Raw genomic sequence first — 27,280 nt, 5'->3', positions numbered from 1 at the left:
TGTCTAGCAGCACAGGAGAGGTGATTTTGTATTACAGTGAATGGTTGAGCCTCACCTCTAACCAACAAAATAGGCCTTAAACCCATACACAGGGGCACAGAAGTTCCCTTTTTCCAAAAGAGAAAAAAAGGTAAGCCTAATGCTTCCATGTGGAAAGAAAGAGTTGATGAATCTAATTTTCCCCAGTTCAGGAAGTGCATTGATAAACTGGAGCGAGTTCAGTGGAGGGTCACCAGGATGGCTGGGTCCAGAGCACTTGCTTTGTGAGTAAAGGTGAGCGAGCTGGGCTTGCCCAGCCTGGGGAAAAAATGGCTTTGTGGGCACTAAGAGCAGGCTGTCAGTGCTGGCAGGGAGGTTGTCTAGATAACAGAGTAGTGAGGTATGGTTGGATGAGGAGAAGCAGCAGACATAAATTGAAATAGGAGGATCTGACTGGATATATGGAAGAAAAAAAAAAGTGTAAGGATAATTAGTCAGTGGAGCAAATAGCCCAGATAGGTTTTGTAACCTTAATTCTTGGAGATTTACAAGACTTGACTGATAAAACCTTGAGCAATCTGGTCTGGATTCATTGTGGTCCCTTCCAACCCTACCATTCTGTGACCCTGCTTTGAGCAGGAGGTTGGGTAAGAAAGGTCCCAAGAGTCCCTTCCTACCTCCATGAGCCAGTGATTAATGCCACACATGGGGCAACTGTATTTAGATAAAAGATAACATTTTGGAGAATGCAAAGGAAATTGTTATTCTCAGCAATTGCACCAGGAATCGAAGAGTAGGGCAATAACACAGAGAGGAGGAATGGCATGAGATTATGGCTGCTGACTTTGAAGTTTTATCCTTTAGGCCTTTTTGATCAGTAGCAGCATAGCAGCAGTTACATCTGTAGTTTTGACTTCACAGAAGAGCAAATCATTTTACTTTCTGCTATTTCTGTCCTTTCTGGAATGTGTGATCTTTAACTATGCAGATCGTGGATCACTTGTTTGTCAGTGCATATGGTTACAACCAAATACTGATCTCTTTGCTGTATCCTAAACCAAAAAATTTTTAAACACATGGAGTCAGAAGGTACTGAGTATACGCAAACCATGCAGAGCCAGGTTTGTATATGGCTGTATAGTGAGGAGCAATCTCAGGGTCTTTATTCAGTATTGAAAGTTTTGGTGTGTACAATGTTTATTTTACAAGGCCCAAAGGAGTGCTAGGGCTTCGAGCTGCTACTAAGACTTAATGTTCCCTGTCCCTGGTAATAGAAACAGCAGAGATGGATACATGATAAAATAACACTTTTTCTTCTGTGTTGTTGACAAGGATTTATTTAAATATATTCCTTACTTGTTTTCTGTGAGTGAACTGCTTTTCTTTTTGGGTTGCAGCTGAATAATCATTGGTGGGGGGGGTCAGGGGGAAACACAGAGGGTAATTATAGAGGAGGAGTGATGCCAGAACTCACCATTTTGTAATAGGTGATTCAAATAAATAAATTTTGATTAATTAATAGTTACAAAACACTGCAGTCTTAGATGTAAAAGTCCAGTTAAGTGGCAGGAGTCTTTTTTTCTTGGCGATTGGCATTTCGGGGCATTTTCCCCTTTCACCCACCAGAGGGCTCCCATTGTGTAGTTCTCCAGAATCGTTTCCATGCCTGATGCGATGCAGCCAGTAGGAGGTTTGCCAGAGATCTCAGTAGAAGCCAAGTCTACAAGTCCTTACTTTATGAAATTTCTCATTTCTCAGAAATTTTAGCATAGCAAGAACTTTAGGAGTTGGCTTGTAATATATGAATTATTATTGTTGTTAATTATGTATCAATTTTGAAGTAAATCCAGTTTTTCAAAACTAAAACAGGTTATTCCAGTCTTAATCTTTGTCGACCTCTGTCATTATTGATGGCACCATTGCTTTCCAAAGCATTCAAGCCTGTAATTCAGTGCCATCATAAAAATTTCCATTTCTGTGGATACACACAGCTAGAGCATACCTAAATTTTGCTATTTCTTCACTTATTATATTTTCAACAATTAATCCTTTTCTATTATTGTATGACTAACTTATCTAAAACATTCTTTCCCGTATTTGCAACCATAGCATTTCCATTCTGAACTCTGATGAACTTTGTAATTCAAAAAGATGTGGAAAATCATATTAAATCTGGTCATGTTGATCTTTTCACCTTCATCTTCCAGTCTTTGTTGGTATCTTATTTGTTGCATGACAGACAAGCTAGTAAGCGTTTGTACAATCCTGTCTCTCTCATGTACTGACAGATGTCAGTGTCTGTTCTCATACTTTTATTCCAGCAGCCATGGTTTTTTGTCATTGAAGTGCTCAGTTCATTTGCCAAAATCTGTCCCCCTTTTTGACAATGCCTGTTAAAATATGGAATATCCTTTGTAAGCCAATCCAGGAGCTTTCATTAATTTCTTAAAATACTCCTTACTACTAATTTTTGGTTTAATACCTAAATTGCCATGTGAACAGCTAATGGCCATGAAAGTCATAATTTCTGAAATCTTTTTCTATGTCTTATTTATATCTCCCTGTTATAGAAAGAGTTACTGCATATAGGTATTAGTGTGGCTCTCATTTATTTTATTTTATTTCATATATTTTACATTGTGTTTTAATTAGATTTTAAAAAATCTTTGGTAGTGAAATTGAGTTTTGCTTCTTACCACCCAAGGTCTTCAACACAGAATTACAGTGCATGCTAGCAATTTAACGTGTTATCTTGTAAACAAATGCAAAACAAGTTCTACTGTTTTGCACGATTAAATATTGAGATCCTTTCTAACATTTACTAGAAAGTGATACAGGTAGTATTTACTGCTGCAAAATACTCAGAACGTGCAGATTTTGTGTAAAATGATGCAAGGCAGGTATTCACTTAAATAATTATTTACTTGTTTTTATTTTATGTGTATGTATGCTTTTATATTAAAAATAATTTTTCACTCCTTTTTCTTCACAGTGTTATTGTTTACTTGCTTATAGCTGCCAAAGAAAAAAGGACAATGGGAAATTCTGCTCTATTTAAATTATCTGTTTGCTATAATGCACTTCAGTCTCTGAAGTTTTAAAGAGAGGATAGCGCAGTGCACAAAAGAATCAGGTGCGTAGGCCATACATGTTGGTAGAGGCGAAGGACATAAAGATATTTCACAAAGCATGTTTTCAGTCAGGGAAGAAAAGCTCCGGTGGGAATCTGGTATGGAGAAGAGTTGACAATATGTACCCAGATGAGTTGATAGCCAAATTATTGTTTATTCCATCTTGGCTACATAAAAGATGTACAGCAGATACAATTTGAAAAGAATTTGCTTTCTGTGTCAGTATACTTTTTATTACAGAAGGATGTTTTAGGGCATGGAACTGGTCTTTGATCAGCATGGAGAAGAAGAGTCTTCAGGACACCTAATAGCACTTCCAACACATAGGAGGAAGTCAGCAAGAAGATGAAGCTGAGCTGTTCAGAAATGTGATGCGATGATGACGGTGGGTGCAAGTGGAAATGAGGGAGGTTCTGATTGCATGTGAGGAGAAACCTCTTCACCATGAGGACATTCAAGCAGTGGAGCAGATTATGCGGAGAGGTTGTAGTCTCCTTCCTTGGAGGCTTTCAAGACCTGACTTCCTGCTATTTTGGTAGCATACTGTACCAGTACTTTTTCACAGGTAAAGTAATCCTATTGTAGATGTTACTTAAATTACTCCCTCTCTCACTGTGTTTCATCAGTTGTTTGTTTTCAGGGTTTTTGCTATACTATGTATCAGTTCAACTTTCTCATGTTTGCGCATAGTCTCTGCTGTGTGGACACTGTATAATATTACTGGTCATCCAGCAAGTATGTATGTTTCACCTTGTTTTCTACAGCATCAACTCACCCATGCCAGTCTTTCAGAAATTAGTTCAGTTTTCTTTCTATGCATTTTTAAATAGCGTACTCAGTCTGCAATATATAATTTTGTTAAAAACATTTTCCAATGTATGAGCATTTACATTATGATTGTTATTACATTCACCATCATCTTTGCTCAGATGCAGTTTTACACTGCTCAACTTTGAAGCCTTCGCTGTTGCAGATGATATCAATGGGCTTTATTCCATTTGGGTTTTGCTTTTGGCATCATTCAAATAAATAACACACTACACCAATGTGTTTAAAATATGAGCGCTTTCTTTAAACACACCTGACATCCATAGGATGGACTTTTAAATAAATCTAAAGCGTTAATATTTTTATTGTTACTATTTTCTCCTTCACAAAAAGGGCTCTATAGCTGTGTTTGTATTGTTTTTTGAGGCCCTCCATGTGGCTATTCTTAGAATCCGAATGTTTCTGTACATAAAGGTCTGTAAGCACAGCCTTGGTACACCTTGTATGAGAGAGAGCAGGTCTGAATGACACTGACTGATCAAACAGTTTTTTATATATAAGCACTTACAAGTTAGGCGAGGCATTGCTAAGCAACTTCAAAACTTGTTTCGGGCCTACTTTTCCCATTCCAGTTTTCAAAAAAAATGTTCTTGTACTTAGAACATTCCCTTAAAATTTGGAGATTGCTCAGCTGGCTTGCTGCAAAACTGTCACATTACCTCTAGATAAACATCATTAAACTGAGCACAGGATTTTTCTTTACCTGTCTAGAAAACATAGTGGATATCTTGCTGTTGACATGGAAATGATTGAGTAGGGAACAACTATATATCCATTTTTGTAGGGTGATTTAGATTGCCCAGGAAAAAGGTGATACAGTGAAATGATATGTAAGGTTACACTTGCAGGAACAAATACTGCAAAGCTAAGCTTCCTGTGTGGTGTACAGCATTTTGGAAAGTTGTAGCTCTTCGAGAGGTAATGATAGCTTCAGGCACACTCTGATGGGCTTAAAAAAAAAAAGTGACCTAACAGAAAGGAATACCAAGTAGGAATAATGTAGCTGTGTTACTACTTTATATGGTATTCATGGTATAACTATGCCATTATGCATAGCATCCAAGCGTTCTGCTTTCTAATTGATGTCCGTGAGCAGGAATGGTTCCAGAAGAAAAAACAACCTCAAAACAAACAAACAAAAAACCCTCCACCACCAAACCCTGCTGCTTTGTAGTGAAAAACAGATAAAACAAAACAGAAGCCCTTTGATCCATCTTTGTTATTCAGAGGAGTTGAGAATAACCTAAGTTTGTACATGGAAATAAGACTTCTGATACCATCAGGATATTTAACAGATGAAGGCACATAATCCAAAGGCTGAAGCCTGAAGCTAGATAAATTGAGAAAAACAAGGCACATGGCGGGGGCGGGGGGATTAAAAAAAATCATGTAAGTGTAGTTACATATGCAACTATTAGCCTAGATATGTGGTAGAATCTTTATAATGTCATGTATCTAAAACTGGGGGTGTATTTTTCAAAAAGAGCACAAATTATGAATTTGTCAGAAATGACTGGCTTATCATTTTATGGTCTAGATTATGAAAGAGATCAGGCAAAATATTTATGATAGATATTATAACATCAGGAAGGAAAGAAGCTGCCAAGGCAGGACCCTCTGCTCTCTCTTGAGGGAGAACAGAATTTTCTCTGGAAGTAGTTTAGTGTGCCCAGATGGAAAATGTCTCCTCTGGACAACCAGCTCTAGGTGGCCCTGCTTGAGCAGAGGGGTCAGACCAGATGATCTCCAGAGGTCCCTTCTAACCTCAGCCATTCTATGAGAAGCTTCAACAGTATCAACCTGGAACAGAAAGAGAAAAACAAGCAAGCAGCATGAAGCTATAGTCAAGGAAAGCTTCTTGCATCAAAGATAATACCCTAGCCCAAGTCTCAGTGATGGCAGTTACAAAAAGACTTTTTGAGATACCTGGAGGACCATTAAGCTTTAACAACTGAAAGCTGCAAGGTTTTGAGGAGAGTGGGATGGAAAGACCTATCCTGCAAAAGTACAGTGGACTATGAGTAGATTTGTTTTCAAACCTTTTTATTTAATCTCTTTCACCTAATAGAGGTGAGCTGCTTCTACTTAAGGAGTTTCTTTGTTAAAGGTTCTATAAAGTCTACTTTTAGATATGAGGCATCTTTTGACTTGATAAATTCCAGAATAATGTGCATGTAGCTCCACTTCAAGAACTTGGCCAATGCACAGTTAGGTAAAAAGATCACAGCCTTGAAAACACATTAAAATATCGTACCACATTCATAACCTGCTGAAAAAAATGGCACAGGTTTCCTCTCGTTAATTTTCTTTTTCATGCCATTTAGCTGTCTTTCTGTTACTGTAGATTTAAACTGTAGATAGCTGACTAGATCACCAGTAGTCAGACTGGAAATCCCAGATCAGGAACTCCAGCAACCCCTGCAGGAGAGGAAAATAAGGAATCTACATACAATGAGGGCTGGAAAGGGATGAGAAAGCAAAACGGAAGGAAGTACCTCAACCATACTAAAAAAAAAAATATTGTGTTAACTTCAGCCTACCTTTACTGACTCTATAATCCAGACAAGACGTTCGCAAAATTTCAGCTTCTAAATAATATTTTTCCAGTCTCTGAGTCACAAAGGTTTGTTGTCATTTTTATTGTTCAACTTACACTGTTACCACTAAATACAGCACAGCCTAGGATCCACAAAAGGCTTTCTGGCAAGCACTGTCATTCTGGTATATTTATTTCTTAATTGTCTTCTCCCTGAAGAAGACAGGAAGTGTTTAGAATTCTGTTTAGAGTGAAATCCTGGCTTGATTGAATCAGTCTCCAATACTCCTAGCTCACAGTAACTAAAGGGAGGTCATAGAAACCAGGTGTGAAATTCTGGCACAGATGAAGTTTATAGCAAAGTATACACTGAATTCAGTGAGGCCAAAATTTCACTCTAAATAAAATAACTTACCAATGCTTCCTGTGATCTGCAGAAAGACCAAAGCATTTTACTTGCACTATCTAGTTCTCTTTCGCTCTTTCTTCCCAGTGGGAGTCTAGAGTGAAGTTCCATAGTAGTGGTCTCCCACAGGTAACAGAGGAGAGAATGAATGCATGCTAAGAAAGCAAATCTGAAAGCAGAAATTAAGTTGAAGCTGTTTTCAGAGATTGTATTTTTTTCACTATGTTGTTTTAATAGTGAAGTGTATTTCTTTTATTTTAAATTTTTCCTGTGTTGTGGTGTTCTTGTTCTTAATATTGATAGGTTTTCAGTAAATCATCCTCAAAGGCACTTCTCAACTGTCTCAAAGTTATGAAGAATTTTTAATAAATATGTTAACTTCAGAGAAAAGAAGGTAAATACTACTGAAATATTGGGAGGGGGGTATGAAATTATGGCTTGATTATGTGTTTCTCAGGCATCAAAAGCATATCCTTTGGCTACATCAGAAAAGTAAGATCAAATCCTTAATTCACTCCGAGTCTTTGTTTAATCTCCATGCCCACTTACACATGTGTAATTAACCGTATAATGATATTTCACTGTTATCTCAATTTAGTGTTAAATAGAAAAATATACAGGACTCTAAAATTTTTGACATCTAAAAAAGAACTGCCTTGCATGATAATCTATGCTGAAAGAGATCAAGTGCATCTGATTTCATCAAGGTTATCTTGTAATTCTTTAACAAAGAGATGAAAAGGAATCCATCCCAATCCATTTGGCTACTCTACGTCAAAGGATACCCTAGTATCTCAGTTTTTGCTTATATTTCTTTCATTTTATCTTATTGCCTCAGCTCCTGACTGTCACACCAATAAATAGTTCAAAGGCAGAGTGGAAATTATTCACTAAATTAATTTGATGTTTTATTTTTTAGATATTTTTAGCTCTATATTAGGTATTACGTGTTATTTGAATAATGTAGATAATTAAAAAACCTCCAAAACTGTGGAAAATGAGGAACAAAGGGCACGTAAGTGAGGGGTGAGGGGCTCCCGTGGGCTAAGTATCAAAGAACCGTTCCTGTCTCCTGCCCCTTTTCCTTGTCTGGGTTTTCTTGCCTTGATAGCTTGTTGGTTTGCTCCAGTCTAGAGACAAACTGTTGCCGCACAGGCAATGCAAAAGAGTGGGGAGGTTGGTGGGACCGTGTGTTTGAACTCAACATAATGGCAATGGAATAGACTGAGAGGGATTTAAAACTTCTGAACCAATTTATGACGTGAAGGAAAATATAGGGAGGCGGGAATCTGAGCGGTTATGACTACCTGTCTGTACTCCCTGAGACCATCTAGCATATAAATGAACTCTTTTCTACAAATTTGAAAACTTACCTTTAATATTCTGATAAAATCACAGGAGTGGAAGTCATCCACTAAAAATACTGCCTGAAATTTTATCATCTAGGACTGCTAGTTGAGGATTAGATTTTAAAAGGATAAGGACCTTTACTGTAGCCCGAGGTAAGTTTGTGTTAATAGAACTGTTGAAGACAGCTGCTCTGTAAATGGAAAAGTTTTACATGGATGTAACTGAAAATTCTTATTTAATCATGTCTGCTACAGGCAGTGCTAGTGGAATATTCATTTAAGTTCTCTGTACATAGAATTTTACTCATTTAATTAAAAATGCAAACTCACGTTGATTTAAGTCAGTCCAATTTACTTTGTGAACAATTTTCATTTTTGTAAAAATGTGTTATAATAGGTAATTTATAGTTATAGTAGGTAATTTATTAGTAACTTTTTAGCCATAAAAAGTATAAATATTTCTAAGTATATAAGACTACCTTATATATATCTAAAAGCTGCGCTGGTCTTACTAAACTAGTTTAAATAAACTTGTGTTGGATGTCCACAGATTCTATAAAACCTTTAACCAAGCAAAGAGTCAGATTGCCAAAGTTCAGAAATTTAGCTGTCAAGTTGAAGTTAGGAATGCTATCACTCTACGATCAAGGGAGAGGCACTTGCAGAAAGCAGCTAATCTGAAATCTGGAATTCCCAACGGAAATTACACCCTTAATTTAAAATTCTCAGGTATGTCATGTAGCATGACTTGCATTCAGGTTTCACCACACTTGCCGTTTGGTTACATCTGCAGACAAAGCCATAACTCAGTTCCCTTGGCCTAAACTAACTGATACTGTTTAAAGCTGCATTTAATCTCATGTTTAAATTGCTTTTGGTTTATTAACTCTGTTATTCACACTGCAGAAACACACCAAATCAAGTCAGTATGTGTAGTCCTCAGTATGCAGCCCATAACTGCACAAGTGGGCTTGGATGTAGACAGTTTCTTCCTCAGTGCACCGGGAACATCCCTCCAGTAGTTTGCCATGCTGTACCACCGGCAGCCGTGGGATACGCTCACACATCCCACTGATTTATCTAGTAAACCTTAGTACTAGGGAGGACTCTGAAGATAGCTTGTGATCTTCATCGTTAGTAACTAAGCTAGTCTAATTTGGCATTCAAACCCTGGGTCCTGATTGCAAGAAATACTTCTGTAGGGAAGATAGGCCCTGAATGTGTGCCTGATGCAAGCTCTTGTTTTCTGCTCTGTATTCTTCTACTTACAGGCATTCTATGGTTAGAGTAGTTTTTTTGCAGGTTTTGGTTGGCTTGTTGTTTGTTTGGTTTGGTTTTGTTTTTTTTTACTGCTGTCAACAGGCTTAGTTTATTCAGCTTCTGCCTTTTTTTTTCCTAATATTATTCTCCAGGAATCAAATCCTCTGTTGAAGTAAACTTTTAAATTTCCTAAAGATCAGTGAAGTATTTGTAACATATGAACAGCTCCTTAAAGAAATAACCTCTATTCTAAGTTCTGGGAAATGGAGCAATATTGCAATAGGAGAGATGACCTCAATGTTGCTGATGAATGTCTGAGCCAGTTGGTGCTAAAACAGTTTGTGAGTTCTTTGACTTTTATTTTTAAGGATCTGTCCTTGTAGTTTTAATATGTGAACCAAAGTTACTTCTTCCTATATAGGTTTTCAGGCATGTCAAGATATAATTATTCATACTGAAAAGATTTGGATGAACACAATTTACACAAAATTTTGTATCTTCATGGGAAGTGTCTTCCTTCTCATGCATAAGCAGGATCTAAGGTTGTATTCTTCTCTTAATACAGCCCCATAACATCTCAACAGCAATGTCGTTACCTTCAGTAAAATTTGTATTTTGGGCTTAAGGGCATCTTCCTACCATAACTTTTATGATTAAGTACATTCTTTACTATGTGTCTATCTATGTCAGATACTACTGCTCTAATAATTAAAAATTATATCTGCTGATTTAGACATGTACTCTAAATGCATTTGAATAATTTTGCATGTGAAAATGTAGCCTCACTGAATAGTTGTGGGATGCCACTTTAGGTCGTTAGAACATAGTTCGTTCCAGCACTAATAATTGGTTCCAGCACAATTAGTCAATGACTAAATGGCAAGATTAGGTTAAGTACTCAGTAAAAATAACCCACAGGATATATCTGGATTCCACTTATCAGGAAAGGGAAGAAACCAGAGCAGTTCCTAGCTACTCCAAGCTTCATCAAAATGGCATGTTCATGCTAAATTGCTTGGCCTTGCTCCAAAATTAAATTCAGCCATCTCGTCCAAACCGCATTTGATGTGCCAAAAATAAACAATTTAGAGATGGATGCAAATGTTACGCTTGATACACTACACGGTTACACTTGTTTTCAGAACCTTTCATTTATTTAAATGCTGGCCTTTCTGGGAGTTGGTGTTTCAATTTTGCATTCCTAGTAAACAGCAAAATTTATTTGAATTGCAGTGCATAAAGATACAAATAGTCATGCAAACACAGTCTAATAGATTCTTCCTTTCAACTGTAATTTTCTATTAGTGCACAAATTCCTCAGCTCACAAAAATACATATACACACAGGGTGACGTAGGATGTTGACTTACAACATGTATAGGTCAGTAGGCTGTTTTAGAGGTCGTGTAACAGCTAGATTTTTTTTTGCATATACTTCTCTCACTTCTAGCTGCAGCCTTTAGATGCTGTTGAATTCAGAGTTCTTTTACATCTCAGGTCATGACTAGATAGCTCTAGGCTGATGTAAGTCTGTAAAATTAAAAATATAGCATTGGTTAAATCCTAAGAATACTTACTCCTAGATGAAAGGTGAATAAAGTACGTGGAAGCAGAGATACAAATTAAATACGCACTTAATTTAGCTTCCCAGATTATTGTGCCTATTTATTCAGCAATAAATACAAATGAAGTACTTGTAATTTTATCATTTCATTTTTATGTTGCTTAACAGTATTGAAATTAAGCATTAAAATAACATAATGGTAAATAGCTACTCTCTGAAACTTTGAAACTATTTGTAACCGGACCTAAAATTGGTTCATTGATCATTGTAGTATTCTGTTTTTAAATAAAATTTGGGCAACATACCTGGATAGAAAGGACACAACAGTAGGAGACACTGACTGATACTGAGAATTGTAAAGTCTTAGACATATTTGTTACAATTTAAAATGGAATTATAACTGACATTTCTTGGACTATCTAGGCTTTGTCTTCCTGAAGTTTAAAAAAACAAGCGTAGAATATTCAGCATTTTGATCAAAAAATAAAGCTGACCTTTAAACCTGAAGGGCTTGTACAGCCTAGTCTATTTGTAGGATCTTAAACTTTGCTGTTACCTTTCCTTTGCTCTTCAGCTTCCTTTATCTAATGTTTGCATTATATAAATTTTAAATTAACATATTGCACTGCTTTATAGATGTTTTCAGATTGCATGTAGGATTTTAGAGTATTTATACAGAAGTATTGGGCAAACACCTGTAATTCCCAGCGCAGCTGCCTAAAACCTGTCTTTCATTCTTTCATTACGTGTAATGATTTTTAAAGATGTATGGGTCTTTAAAGTCATTAAATAGGTCTTTAAATACAACTTCAGTCTAAAACAAGCCAGATGATGTGGTTTGAATTGGTTTGGAAAATCACCTTTCAGGTTTTGCTGTCCTTAATCAGCTGTTTGACCATGTATTTTTTTTTTTCTTGTACAATATGAAAGCCACCAAAAGCCACATATTTCCTGTGTTACAGATAGGATGGATTCCATATGAAAGAAAGAAGAGAAAGAAAACCAATCGTAAATGTTCAGAATTTCTTATTCATTGTGTATTTTGTTGTGTGGTTCATGAAATAATAGAATGTATGGCAAACTGTTTGTAGTATGGCAGTACAGCTTATATGCATGCATTTATCTTTCCATAGGAAGACAAAGTATGCCTTTTAATTGATTAAGGACATACACATTTTGACACTATTAAACTCAGCATTGTTTCTCTAAGCCTGGACTGGACTGAGATTTTACTGAATCCTACAAATCCAGCACTAATTCAGGTTTGAATAACTTAACTGAAAATTTGTACCAACACTTTAAAGAGTAGTATATGTATAGAAATGTATTTTTCTGGAATGGTAATGAATACTTAAAAAATCATATGCTATAGCTATTTATATGTTTGCAACTGGTAAATATAAGCGATACATCAAGACATTGAGTTATTTACTTGGAAATGTATGTATTTTGGATTAAAATGTCATTATTAAGAATATGAAACATATTAGGACCTGATAGCACTAAACATTACAAATGATACAACTCCATATCATTTCTTTGAGATTAGGATTATCAGTAGCATTGGAATTGGAGATAAAGTACGGACTTTTTTTTTGTTGCTGTACCATTATATTTATTAGTGTTTCGTTATTTTAAAACATGTTATAAAGTGCCAGAGTGGAGAAAACGTCTGAGCCAAGATAACTAATACCACAGAAGTACAGTGGTAAGTATTCTCCCTGCATCTTTTTGACAGTTATTTTGGCCCCTTTACTGAAAATCCGAGTGCTTCTTAAGTATTCAGAAAAAGAAGTCACAGTTAGGGGTTTTTTTTTTCCTCTTTTCCTCTCCTATAGAAGAAATGAAGTGACATCCAGATTTTCTGTTGGCTTTCTCCTTAGGAGTGCTTAGTGTGTGTGCACATGCCTATAAATAATTCCTTTTTGATGTAATTTTTGCCAAAGTTCCCTCATTCGAGTGACACTTTTGCCCCATTTTACATCGGTGTGAATGGGATTCCACCTGTTTTATCTAAGTTCACTATAGTTCACTCTAATGTATTTTAAAAGCATTCATATTTTAATTGCTTCAGTGGAATGCAGTTCTCATGACTGTCAAATCTTGCAGAGGGCAGAAAGGATCACTTGAAAGGAACAATCCCACATAGGGCTTATACAACAGAATAGAAATACTAAGCTGTACATTCAGTGAGAAATAGCATGGTAAGGGGCGTTTCAAATTAATCTTTTAAAAAAAATATGTTTCATGTTGCTTTTAAGGAGTTTTGTCAAAGTTTACAGCTTCATTCCTGCATATGCATTGTCATAAGAAATGCAAGTTAAAAAAAGTGGGTCTAACGAGATGGAGACAAATCTGTTAGCACCACACAGACGAGTGAATTATGCTGCTTGGCTGGGTTGGATATCTAATCATGCTAGAAAAAGAAACAGAGGTTGAAAGTGAGTGTCAGCAATAAAGAAAAAAGTCTACAAAATAGAGGTCTGTCCCTTTGTCCCTCAATTCTCTCACCTTTTCCCCTGTGTCTTGCCTGCAACTGCAGTCGTAGTAAACGCTGTTCAGTGGAGCAGTCCACCCTTGGCACAGGAAATGGAACGTGCTCTGCGTGTCTGTGCTAAGTATGGTTTCAAACTTGAATTTCTCCCTTTTCTGCTTCTTGGTGTATTTGCCTTGGCTCTTGCCTGGATCTGGGTCTTATCCTGTCTTCTGTGTGTCAGTTAGCTACAAAGATAACACGGGATATCATCTATTTGCTGCGGGTGCTTCAGCTCATAGCATCAGTTTTTCCAGTACTTCCCAGATACAGAGGAGATGGGACGATCTATAGGCGGTGTTTTCTCTGGAGTGCACCAGTAACTGTTTGCAGGTGAACAGGAATGCAGGTGGTTGGGATTTCTGAGCTGTTTATGACAAGAGAGATGTTTTGTCAGTTGTGGCTTTGCTTCTTATATTGCGGGAAGCAGAGAGAGAAACCCTTCTTTTGGCTTGTGACAGAAGTTTGTAAGCAGTAAGGTTTTCCTTGTTCCCACTTTTCATGACACTAGACATTCAAGATTGTACTCATTAATGTGAACAGTGTTGTCCATGAATACATATGGTGGCAGTCCCTAATGTTGAGGTCCACAACTAGTATAAATGGGTGTGATTCCTTTGATTTATGTGAACTGGCATAATCCTCTTTAGTTGAAGATCTGGGCCAGAGTACAGGAAGCGTGTGCGTTAGCCAGGGAAGGCTGTAGTAGTTTCTATTCTTCTTACTGCTTTCATACAGATGTGGAGTCTTTTGAAGTTGACACGGTCCAAATAAGGTATTTTTAATTTTCTATTTGGAGTGTTGATATCTTGGTAAGTGGAACAACATCCTTGGTTTTAGGGGTTACATTTCATTATTGCTTCATAGGAAGAGAAGACCCAGTTTGGATCTGGACTTTTGAACAATACTGAAACTTTGAGGGACAGAAATACTTCTTTAAGGGCTTAACTGTTTGTATGTGCAATGTGTTATACAATTAAAATGTTTAGCTAATTCAGAATTTATATTCATTGAAATTAGTTGTATATTCATGTGACACAGCTGAATCCAGATATTTAGGGCATGTAAAATGAAGTACACCAAAAAGATTTTAAGAATTTTGTAGCTTGAAAGAGCAATGAGAAATGCAGCTCTTTTCGAACCAAAAATGACAATGTCTTTCACTAGGAGCAGAGCTTTTACAAAGGGTCTTTCAACCGAGGATCTCTCAACTCTGCTTGAAACACTGAATTAGGGCTCAACACTGAAGCCTTTATCAAATGAAGAGTCTGAAGGCAAAGGGAGTGCTCCGATGATTTGCCAGCTGTAGGATTGGGCTCTTGCGCCTCACCCTGCGAGGTAAGGCAGCTTTACTTTCTATAATTTACAGAACGAGCGAGTGAGAAGTGTGACTTGCCTAAAGTTACACCACAAGTCTGCGGCAAAGTTGTGGAATAAAACACCCTAGCAGACACGTACGTAAGCTGCAATTGTATCTTTCTCTCGTGATTCTAAGTTGGGAAGAACAACTGTTTTGAAATTTAAACCAGAAAGATAATCATGTCTTTCCATGTGATTTGTTAGTTATCCTGGCTAGTTATCTTGGCTGAAATGAGGAAATACTCTTTAAAATCTGTTGCGGGTGGGGGTGGGTGGAGAGAAGCAGAGAAGCAAAAAGCTAACTCTGAATTTTCTGACCTGAAAACCAGTTGAGATCAATTGATGTTAAGCTAATAAATTTTCATATGACAGTCACTACCATCCTTTGTTCCCTGTCAGAATGATTACCCTAGAAAAAGATGAAATATGTCTCATATAAATGTGATATGTTTAATTAAAGCCTTACTCTCTGTCTTCTGTGTATCTATTTCTAGTAGTTTTACTTTTCTCCATCCTGTCTGGTTTACGTCTTTAAAAAGCAATAAGGAAAACTGCCACAAGCACACTTGGAGAACCTGAGAAAAGTGCAGTTTTGCATATTCAGATGAGAGCCAGTGGCAGTGCTCAATCTCACCATTTCATCACAGACAGATGATATTACAGTGCAAGAACATCCAGGTTTGTAAATGATAGATTTTAAAAGGCAAAACAAATGTCAGTAATCTGCTGTGCTTTGCAGCATCAGTGCCATAAATAGGTGCACTCTCTTGGTTACTTGGGTGGCTAATTTTTAAATTTATGATAAAGTATATAAAATTAATGATGTGTGCTTACACTTCAGTGATAAAAGCCAGTTTCTGCCAGTGTGCTAATGTACATAATTGGTTCTTTACAACTAGAAACCAGATACTCTTTCATTCATGCGTTCATACTCTGGCAGTTTAATTTATGGAACTGGGGGTTTTTTGGGAGAGGGGGAGGGAGAGGAGAAAAACCCATTTCTTACATTGTTACTGGACTTGGGATATACAAGTATGATTATGTAAAATCTGTGCCTGGGTGGCTGTTTGTCCTTTCTTGCAGAGTATTTTGTGCTCACTGAGTGGGAGGGTCACACCGTGTGAGACTAATAAGGACAGAGCTGCATCCCCCTCTACCACTCTTCAGAGACTCACTCCAGCAACTCCTCGGCACTACTGCAGCTCTGTACAGGCATTTTCAGTGCTTCTGGGGGACACACTAAAATAAAAATTAAAGGTAAGCAACTTGTTATTTGTAGTCAATTGTTTAGACATCTCACGTGCATGCACCATACAATATTCCTGTTTATTTTGGTGGGACTTTTTTGCCATTTATCACTGTTGTTTGACAATATTAACTATGTCCTATATAAACATAATGTACACAGTAAGCTTTTAATGTACTGTAATCAGTCTATACTATAGGATTCTGCTCATGATTGTGTAATAAATATATTGTATATGCTTGTGGGTGACTATAGGTATATGCTAAGGTATTGTGATGAAAACAGTCCTACTAAATTTGCAGTAATTTACAAAAACGATTAAACTGTTGCAAATTGCCACAATGCTGAGCATGCTTATTAAGGGTATGCACATATTCACATTTAAAACAAAAGTCTGTCTATCAGTATGTATCATTCCAATTAGCATGCCTACCGAGTGGCCTACCTCCAGTTAGTTGAAAGGGACTTGCGGGCCGGCGGCAGGGCTGGGAAGCGCAGTCAGTAAACGCTCTCCAGGAAGGGGGAACCCGCAGACCCTCGGGCAAATCCCAGGGGAGGCCGAGCCGGAGGCGCCTGTCGCCGGCAGGCTGGCGCCAGTGCTGCCCAGCCCGTCCCGTCGCCCACCCACGCCCGCTGCGGGCGAGCAGCCCCTTCTCCCTGCGGCCCCCCCATCACCTGCTCGCCCCGTACAGGTGCCGTCCGGGGCCGGGAGGGAGCCCTCCGGGCGGCCCGGCGGCAGAGGGCTCCCTCGCCCGCGGTGGGTGCTCGGCCCCAGCGGGCTGCCGGCCCCGCTCCGCCCCGGGGGCTGCGGAGGAAGCTCGACTCGCCGGGGACCAGCCGCTCCTGGCGCCGCGGGCAGGTTCCGGAGAGACGGGGCGGCCGAGCCCGGGGCGGCGGGTAGGAGCCCGGGGTCCGGGGGCGAGCCGGCGGGAGAGCGGGGCGAGCCGGGGAGCTGCCCGGGCCGGCGGCTGGCTGCTCCTCGCCGACCGGGCTACCCGCTCGCCTTACCGACTGGTGTTACGGACCCTGGGTCCGGGAGAAATTAAACTGCCGGTACTGCCGCCTTACTGCCCGAGCTGCCGGGGGCTCGGGTCGCTCCCGCCCCACGGTCTCCCGTGTCCCGGGTTGTGCGAGGGAGCGGAGACAGCCGGCGGGAGAGGAGCCGAGCCCGGAGGTGGGGTGGGAGCGAGGGGGTGGCGGTGTTAGTGGTTTAATTAGCAAGAGCCCTTCAGAAAAATGAGACCTCTGGCGAATTACTGATGGCTGCTTGTAAAGCAGGTGCAGGAAATTAAATGATAATGTTATTTGAATGTGTATTCACTTTGCTGCTGTTGGGGAGGCTGAAAAAGTTAATGATGGTGTAGTTGCTGTCAGGGCATGTGACTTGACAGAAGAGCTCTGATGATGAATAAGGTGCCTTGCGAAAATTGCATCTTAGGTATGCAATTTGTTTTTCTCACAGAAAATGTAATTAAAAAGACCATTTGTCGTTTTCTGTGTTTTGTTAAATTCATGTGTATCTATACATTGCAGTCGGCTTAGAAGAAAAGCTGATACTGTCTTAAGAGGACAAAAGCCAGACTATATTTTTGTGATATTTGAACTGTAAACTCAGTGCAGGTTGCTCTAGGCACTTGTATATTTTGCGAGGCAGAGAAATACTGTATTTTGGGTTCTTTTGGACTTAAACTGAAACAATTGTACGTTGTCCTTCGATTTGAAGACTACTTCAGCAGTCACCGTCAAAAAGTTTAGCTAATATATCTAAAATTGAAAACCTAGGAGAAAAATAAAAGGAAATTAGTTATTAATGAAGTAAGTTTCATGCCTTTACAACTAGTATCTCAGAGTTAATATTTCTAAGGTGCTAGTTCTGAGTTTAGTGAAGAACTAAAGGAGTATATTTGTCATTTATTTCTAAATTTACATAAGTCTTTTTTTGTAGCTCCTTAAAACAGATAAACGATACACTTTGTGTGTGACTAGCGACTTCCTACTTTTCTTTACAGTCAAGAAATTCTTTTTTGTAGTTTTCTGATGGGGTGAGGGGAAAAGAAGAAGAAGATATTGTTCTGAATAAGATTATTTTCTGTTTCAGATTTGTAGCTGATTGTTCACATGTGTCCAGGGGGAGATGAAGTACATTGGATCCTGCATAGTTTGGCTTTGTATGGCAGTCTTCCTCCTCCTTCCTCTTTCGACTTCTGTGGCTGTCAGTGACCAGACAGGTACTTCCATTTTTCTTGCCCATCACAGACTAAAGGCATAAATCCCACTACTGAACAGATGTCAACAAATAATGACAGCATGTGGAAAACAACCAGTACGAGCAGATAAAATTATACAAGACTCTTTTTAACCTCTTTTTTAAAAAGTCTAAGTTTGAAGCAGCTCTAAAGCAGCCTTTCTGTTTCCTGTGCTTGGAAGATTCATGTTTGGAAGCAGTTGTAGTTCCTAGGAGTTTTGTTTTGTACTTTTTCAACTTACTGTACAAAACAAGATTCTAAATCGGAGCTTGCAAAACTTCTGTAAACAGAATCATATGGCTGTATTAGAGCAGATCAGTGATCACATTGACCTGAACAACCTAATGCTCATGTTAACCTCAGCTAAACTTAATACCCAGACCAGGTCATACACTTCACAGATGTAGAGTTAGACAAAACCTTGTGCCTAAGAAGACAGGGGAAAGGAATATAGCAATATTGTTTAATGTAAAAGCTGATGGGTATCTTCGGCAAATTTTCTCATACTTCTCTATTTTCTTATCTCTCTTACTGTCCTCATGTTATCTAGCTCTCTCACTTAAACTCTACATTGACTCTCCGGAGTGTGGTAAATTCTATCTTAAAAGCACATCGTGTGTGCTTGTGGAATAAGGAACTGTCAGTTTTCTACAACTGCTCAGCCTCAGCACATACCTCAACTTTCTAGAATTTTCCTACAATTATTAGCAAGAAGACGTGCTTGTTGCTGTTTAACTAGAAATAAAAAGAGTTCTTTTTCATTAGTTCTTATAGAAAATGAAACTTAGTAGTACTGTTTTTTCCAGAAACATGATGAAAGATAACAAGCTACACATACACAACAACTTTGAATCTCTGTAACACATTTGAAACTCAGGCCCAAGAAGTTTAAAATGTCAATGACTACGATAATCCTTTTACTACTTCTGGAAACAATAAACAGTAAAATTTAATAAATAATAAGTGTAATGTGTGAGCTCTCAGGTGAGAATAATGTGTTGTGAAGAGTCTGAATTTCAGTCAAAGACGACTTTGCCTTATATTTTCAGGGCAGCAAGGCTAAGTGCTCTACTGATGAATTATTCTTAACCCCTGTGAGAGAGTGAGCCTACATCATAGCTGTGCAATCATTTTCTTCAGCTGTCTGAAGGAAGCAAAATAGGTTGTCTTCTGTGTTGTTGCTAGCTGGTAAACTGTAGATGAGCAGTTTTAAAAGTGCTGAAGGTTCCCATATAATATAAATTAATAAATGTAAACTTCAGAAATTTTAAAACAAAATGCCAGAAAGCTTCTTTTCTATTCTTTTTTTTTTTTTGCCCTAATGAAATGATGTCTCGGTCAAAGGTGGACCGGTCATAAAAGAATGTGACAGATACACTGAACTGCTCATAAAAAGTGTATCTGAACTGTACATTACGATCTGATAGACGTTTGCGGCTAGGCGACCAGCAGGAAAGTTGCAGTTCTCCTTAACCTGATTGCCACAAATGGATCAAATATGGGTCAGATTGAACCTCTGGGAAGAAGAGGAGAGACTGAACCTCTCCCTGACAATAACTGACGGTGCACAATTGAGAGAGGCTTCTGCAGTTTGAGGTGATACAGGCAGATGGTGAGGAATGACAAGTAGATAGCTGCCAGCTTGAGCAGCTCTGACAGCAGGGAATAGGCTCGGAGTGAAGCCTCAAGTGGGTAACAGGAAAGAAACTTGTCTAGAGACTGAAGGGATGGTTACAATCCAAAAAAGAAATGCAAGTTATAGACCAGAAAGCAGGAGCTGAGAAAGAACAGACCTTGTGGCGGTGCAGCAGTGGGGGTACAGGTGTGTTGGCAAGCCTTCTGTTCCTCTGCCCCATTCAGCTGAACCAAGTACTGTGTCGCAAAGTTTTCTCATTCTACTTTGATAATTTGTATGCAAATGAATCTGTTACAAATTGGAAATCTGCTCACTTCAAGAAGAGAGAAACCTCTAACCTCTCCTTATTTTTTTTCCTTTTTCTTTCTTTCGTTAACTGGCTCTTTCTTGGGCCTTTTTTCTCTCACATCTAACAGTTCTGTTTGGATCAGCCTCTGTCCTTCAGGATCTGCCTAGGCAATCCTTTTGGTTTTCTTCTTTCAACGACCTATGCTAGCATTTATTTCTCACTGACTATGAAAGTATCTCGCTGAAAATATGCAGGCTTTTCCAGCAAAGCTCATTTAGATAGGATCTTGCATTATCGCATTTACATCCTGAAATTTCTCACCTGATCTACTTAAGTCTAAAGGAATGGCCTTCAAATGCAGGCAAAAGTGTAAATTAAAGTTAATTTGAAGTGGGGGGAGGGGGTGGAGGGAAGAAGTGTGTTATGGGAAGGAAATCTCTTGTGTGCATATGTAGGGGAGAGCTTTCTGAGCTGGCATTCTGAGTGTACTTTGGGAGATATTCATTGGGTCAATATTGTAAAAGAAAAAAATAAATACCAGTATTGGTAAAAAATGTCAGAGGCTGACAGAGTATGCTGGATCTTCTTGGAGCGGATCTTCTTGGAGCTGTCCTCCTTAGGCTCTGAACATGTGCCAGTAACCATTAGATTCACATCAAGTATTTCTTTCAGTTCTCACTTTTCCAGAAGTTTTGATGTGCTAATCGTTCATCAGAAGGAAGGACTCACTTCTAATGTCAAAATACAGCAAATCTGAGGGAGAGGGTTCAGGAATTCTCCACAATCATGTTTTTGATCTGACTTCAAGAATATTTTCTTCATGTTGTCAACTTACATATTTTTTTTTTTTACTGTTGGGAACATTTGGTTTTGGAGCATGGACATGAGCTCTTTCTGTAGTGACACATGAAGTTCTAATTTGATCATTCCTGAATGCTTCACATTAAGAATATTAATACTTTGTCTCATTCCCAGATCATTGCTGCTTTTTCAACTTTCTTTTACAATTACTGTTTTTCAAAGTCACTTGCTAACCCATGAAAAATGTAGCATAACAACGTCCTGGGACTGTCAGGCATGGTGAATTTCCATTGCCTTTTGACGTGGAATGTGTTGTGAAAAGTATTGGCTCTAGATCGTGGTTTTAGATAGGCACTTTAACCCAAATACAGTGAGTGGTTTCAAATATGCAAATTGGTTCAGCTTTTTGGTTTTCATGTTTTAGTACATCTAGTTACTTCCCAAAGTCAAGATAATGGCTCTACAGTAACTCTCATATTTAAGTCTGGATCCACAAGCTATTGTTAGCACTGCCACCCTTGGGTTCCTTGATTTGTAGTTAAATACTAAGTCTTCTTGGGCAGTTAATCTGGAGCTTTAGGTATCTATAAGAATGTGGTTCATGAAAGCCTGCAAGCTGTAGAAAGATACTTCAGCTTTCCTGAGTGAAATTAAGTAGTACGTAAGAGAGAGCCCAGACCACAAAGGGGAGCATTTTCAGTTACACACATTCTCGCAGTGTGAAGCCTGTAAACTAGATCAGCCCATGTTTTATTTTTTTTTTAATGGAAAGGTAGAGAAAGAGAAAAGCTTCAACACCTGAGGTCAAGATATTCACCTGGGATATGAAGTCCTTTTTTTCACTACCTGCTGCTCTTCCTCATGGGAGAATCTAGTTCTCCAGGGTCTAGCATAAGCATCCTAATACTTGAAATCTGTTGGTATGGATTTCTTATTCCTGCCTGCCAAAGCTTTATGTTATTTACATAACTGTCTAAATAGTCACCAGACTTGGAGTTGACTTCTTTCCTGTATCAACAAAATTGTAGATTCAGTCTCCTTCATTCCTCTTCCCACCCTTGTCTTAATTAACATGTACATTGTAATGTAATATGATGTGACTTACAGAGTAGAAAAGGAAAACAAAAAAAATCACATCTGATTTTCTGGTACTTCTGGTGCATGAGGCTACAGGTATGTAAGAAATCTGAATCCTTGACCCTGTTTGAAAGCAGGGCATCTGGGTCTGCTTATCTTTGGTATGAATACCTTTGAGGTAGACTTGTTGGATGTCATTGCTGACACTTGCAGGTACGTCGCACACTCTGAAGAGGTTCCCTATGCCTATATATACATGAAGCCTGATCCAGTAAGAGCGTGAGACAAATCCTATGTGGGTTTCTGCCTGAAGCTTGAGTCCGACAGAGGATGTGGGTATATGTTAGGTGGGTCTCTGCTGTTTGGCCATGTTCATTCAGCCAGCGATGCTTACTGATGGAAACTTCAGTGCCCTTGCAATGTGCACATCAATGGTGTTAGCTCACAGCTGAAAACTTCACCTGAACATAAAGTTCAATTATAAAGCAGCAGATAGGTACTTGTAATGTGAATCTAGCCATTACAGGTTACACTTGATCTGGAGGAGCCAAGAGTGCTTGTTGGAAGCTACGGTTCACAGTCAGGAAGTGCACACAAGAAATGTCTGTAAGAGTGAGACTGAAGCATGCACCAGAGTCTCCTCTGTCCTCGTTTGCACGGGAAGGAAAACTGGGCATGGGGCCTAGGTGGAAGCTGCAGTGTGCTTCAACAGGTGCCCTGATCATTCCAGGAATTCAGAACATGACACTGCATGTTGCAGGAGATAAGTCTAGATGCAACACCATTACTTTAATTTTGTTGCATAATGCTATTAGAAAACAAAAACATTTATTACTAGCATCTTATTGGAGAGACAGATCAGTGATCTGTGATATACCCACTTGGTTTGCAAAAATACATGTTTTCAAAATTATTAGGTTGATTTTATGATAGTAAGCTCCTACGTAGAGCTCATCGATTTCTAAAGATTGAGGTCTGTAATTTGTCCTATGGATGGGTGATCTCATTAATTTATAGGCATGTTAACTTCAGCTTTGACATCACCATTTTAATATGAATTGTGGATGTCAATCCATACAGACCCAGTTTTATCACGTGCAGAGCAAAGCCGTGTATAAATGTAAGCTTGTTCTTTTTACTGCTTCATTAGTTTTATAGTAATGTATTCTAACAGGGCAAGTGGGTGCATGGTTTCCATGCCTGGATTAGCAGTAAGGGTTTGTCTTGTTCCTTTTCTTTTCTAAATGTCTTCATGTAGATCTTCAAATTCAGCTACCCACAGGATGAATATGTACACTGTCTGTTTTGTCTCAGGCCAAAGGAAATTTAAAGATCCGCCAGCAGTACTAAAAATCTTGGACAAGGCTAACCTTTTGACTGTACAAACCATAACTGTAAAAGAGTTTTCATGGGTCTATAGCAATGAAAGATGTCAGTCTTGGTATGGAGCGGTTTCAGTTTTGATATTTTAGAGTTTTGCCTTAGCTCTCTGGTAAAAAGAGTAACAATGGGCTAAAGGAGTGCGTCAGCAGCACGAGATAGAAGAATACCCATAGTAACCCTTTCAATTCTTCTGGGGATATGGAATACAACCAAATAAGTAACACTTGCATGGCCTGTCTACGCTGTGACGGTTATGCCACTGATAAAAATAGGTCCACAGTCCAGTCTGCAGCATGTGAGGAATCGTTGCTATCATCTGGAAAACACAGAAATTAAGGCTTGAGTCTTTATTTGGACTTGGAAGAAAATGGCTGAGGGGAATAAGCTAAAGCTCTCTAGTCTTTTGCCACTCAGCCCTCATGTAAGTTAATGCTGAAAAAACCCCAGCGGTTGTGTCCCAGGTTCTCTAGAGCTTACCACAGCAGTTCAAGGTAAAATCAGCAATAAGTCATATCTGGCTGCTCTTATTGTAAGGGCTGTAAAATAATTTAGTAATTTAACCAAAAAAGCATCTGCCCTGTAGTCTTTTATATATATATAAAAATGTATATGTTAAAAAGCCTTGGTTAGATTTACATGTAGATTTAAGAAAAACCTTTGTCAGTGTATATGTGATGTGCTATTACGGCGTCAGCCATAACAGGCTTCCTTTACGCCAATGTATTTCTTGTAGCTATACCTGTGTAAATCTAACAACGACATTCATTGTTCTAGAGTGGCTATAAATAAAAGTCCACACTTTAATAATCTGTACAAGTGATTGAGGGCTCAGGTTTGTAGATTAAAGGGGCATCTAAGGTGAGCTTTTTTTTCTGTCCCATAGTGTGTACGTGTGTATCAAATGGTGTATTGAAATTGCTATGTTAGTATGTAATTCCAGTGAATGCTTTTCACACTATGTAAAAATCCCTACAAAACAAAATCATGAAAGATTTAATTTCATTTTCAGGTGTTTTGGCATCAGTATTCTTTACAGTTCTGCATCTTTTCTGGGAAAGGGAATTTACAGTGGGAATTGCTGTTGTTTTTAATCCATGTGTTTCATTTATCATGAAACTTTATAGCTATCTATCAGTATAGGTAAATGTATGTACATACATGTATTTATGTATATATATGAAGGAAAGAAAGAATACATTGTCTTAGTGCCTTAGAAATAAATAAATTAATTAACAATTGAAGTTACTTGTAATTGTACATTGCAATTTAGACATAAGGAACATGGAACTTTATGAATCTTATGAAAAAATATCTTCCACCTGGTCTGTTCTTTGACGCTGTTTTCATTAACTATGTTGTCAGGAGGCATCTTTATATCTATATAATATCTGTATCTATATAATTTAGTTTCACTTTTAGTGTTTTCTTTCCAATTAGCTATTCTTAATCCAGATCAAATACTGTTACATAGAATTTAAGACTTTTGAAGGCTAATATGCTCTGTACGTTACTGCAGAATGAATGGCAAATTTCATATGCTTTAAGATTACAAATATAGCTATTTTTGAATGTCAACTTTCTGTCTGGATGCTCTTGGAAATCTTTAAATATAGATGATTTCCAGGTTAGTGGTAGGACATTCCTCCTTACTTTTTTCATTGAACTGACACTTTGGACCTTCACTGTTCAGCAGCTTCTAAATTGTTCAACCATCTTTTTAGTTGCGTCAGTGCAACATGGAACTCTGGGCTTGATAAGTGCATGGGCTAAATCTTGCTTGTCATCTTCTGTTTGATAGTTTTATTAGGGTTTAGTGGGGCTATTTGCAAAGTTTGTTGAAGAAAGAGCCCTATTTCTGACCCATGCACAAGTGACATTTCTCTGTATTTCCTTCTTAAGTGTGTATTCTTGTGTATAAATAAAAAAAAGAGATGAAAGGACTTCATGTAAGAAAGATACTGCATATTAATAATACGGTGTTTGATCTAAGGATTCAGTTAGATTTAACCTTAGAAATTACCATGTTACAGATTTTAGAACACTCTGCTTGTTTACCTAAATACTTTGCTTCAGACTTAATCGACTGTAAAGCTGCTTAATTTTCAACCTTTTTTTTTCAAAATATAAGTATTGCTTACATTGTTTTTTGTATGATATGATTATATCCTTGTTAATCCACATTTTGAAATTTCTGTTCACTGAAGTGACAATGGATTATTGTGATGGTAATCAAGCATTTTTGCTTTATTGTTTCACATTCATTAACAGGGAAAACAGATTTTTCTAATAATATAACCAGAAATAAAAAAACCAAAACAAACACAATAGACTTGAGAAGAGATGTTATTGCTTTATAGAGTACTGTAGATGGAAAGAGCTTGGTAAGAATTTTCTTCTGGTTGTGTTGTTCATGTGAGTTTTAATCATAAGCAGCTGAATTAATATGTGATAAGATTTGTATCTGCTTATATTATTAGAAGTGTAGTATGAAATCTGAAATATCATTGCTCTTATTTAGATTTTGTAATTCGGTTTATTGCTGGTTTTGATATGCTAAAGAAGCAAAAAGGAACATTCCTGTTAATGTTACTATCACTGTCATGATAGTTTGTTCTGATTCATTTTTCTTTGAAAGAATTTTATGATAGATTCTGAACTGTATTCTCTTGAAGGTGCTGCATGTCCTTTAATGAAAACAGTTGTCCATCATCTCAAACAAATCAACAGAGACAGTCTTGGTGTTTCAGGTAAGTGATCGCGTTAATATGGATATCTAAATTAATTGGCTAGTAGCGGATGTAATCATAGTCTGAAGCTGGCTTTAAAACTGAAAGGACAGTACAGAATGCCACCCCCACGCTCCAAAAGCTGCTGCTGTTTTTGGGAAGGTGGGGTTAAAATCAGAACATGTTGTTCTTGGAAAGTATTGGTTCAAGTTCTGCAGCCACACTCATTTCCGTTGTTTTTCCCAAACATCCTTCACTGTTATCAGTTCAGATGATAAAAGGAAGTAACAAATGCATTTCTCAGGTTGCGAAGTCATCTGCTGAGTAAATTTTGCACTGATAGTTTCTCTGTTGATAAAATGAATATTGGAAGTTTCTCTGACTTAAAGTACTGGTTTTCAGAATAGCTTGTCAGTCCGTACTCTAGAACGTCACCAAGCATGCTAAATGTCAGTATTTACCTCTGTTTTTAAAATTCCATTAAATAAACTAAATCACTGTATCATATTTCACAGGGTTTGATCTGGCAGAGAGCTTTTCTTTGAGACAAACATCTTGTGGAGGGGAAAAAATCTGTTTTAAACTGGGAAGCGCACCTCTCGTCAGAGACACAAAGTAAGATACTACTTTCATCCTAAGCCTTTAAAAGACGGAGCTCAGACTAAATGCTGCTAACGAACTGAAACACTGAGCAGTGTATCCAAAGGATGCCACAGAAAGACAAGTATGTCTGTTTTCAGGCATTTTCATCTGTATCAGTTTTTTCTTTGGGAAACATTTTGATTCAGGTGTGTTTTTCTTCTGGAATCTGTAAGTGTCTAGGTAGAAAGCTAATTGCGTATATCATTTTCTCAAAATCTGATTCAGATACTGAAAACTCTACTGTTTATGTGTCAATATTTATAAAACAAAAGAAACAAAGAACTTTCATG

At 38.0% G+C, this 27,280-nt stretch overlaps 1 protein-coding gene across 6 annotated transcripts in view; it reads left to right on the top strand.

Annotated features, from left to right (window-relative positions):
• Positions 1-14,791: 14,791 nt before the first annotated feature.
• The window catches only part of COL19A1 (collagen type XIX alpha 1 chain), a 220,136-nt gene continuing 207,647 nt past the window's right edge, over positions 14,792-27,280 (top strand). For 3 of the 6 annotated variants that reach the window (XM_063330245.1, XM_063330242.1, XM_063330246.1), the window contains exons 1-6: positions 14,792-14,923; positions 15,439-15,622; positions 16,028-16,201; positions 18,289-18,418; positions 26,295-26,369; positions 26,864-26,963. In XM_063330245.1, the coding sequence (XP_063186315.1) occupies positions 18,325-18,418; positions 26,295-26,369; positions 26,864-26,963 (269 nt within the window). In that variant the 5' untranslated portion in view covers positions 14,792-14,923; positions 15,439-15,622; positions 16,028-16,201; positions 18,289-18,324. Of the gene's footprint in view, positions 14,924-15,438; positions 15,623-16,027; positions 16,202-16,988; positions 17,365-18,288; positions 18,419-26,294; positions 26,370-26,863; positions 26,964-27,280 lie in introns of those variants that run through there. The other 3 variants (XM_063330244.1, XM_063330243.1, XM_063330247.1) reach the window with 3 other exon arrangements.

The sequence above is a fragment of the Chroicocephalus ridibundus genome, chromosome 3 (genome assembly GCF_963924245.1).
Source record: "Chroicocephalus ridibundus chromosome 3, bChrRid1.1, whole genome shotgun sequence".
NCBI lineage: Eukaryota > Metazoa > Chordata > Aves > Charadriiformes > Laridae > Chroicocephalus > Chroicocephalus ridibundus.
Note: the sequence above shows the minus strand (reverse complement) of the source record. Positions and strands in the feature narration are given on the sequence as shown.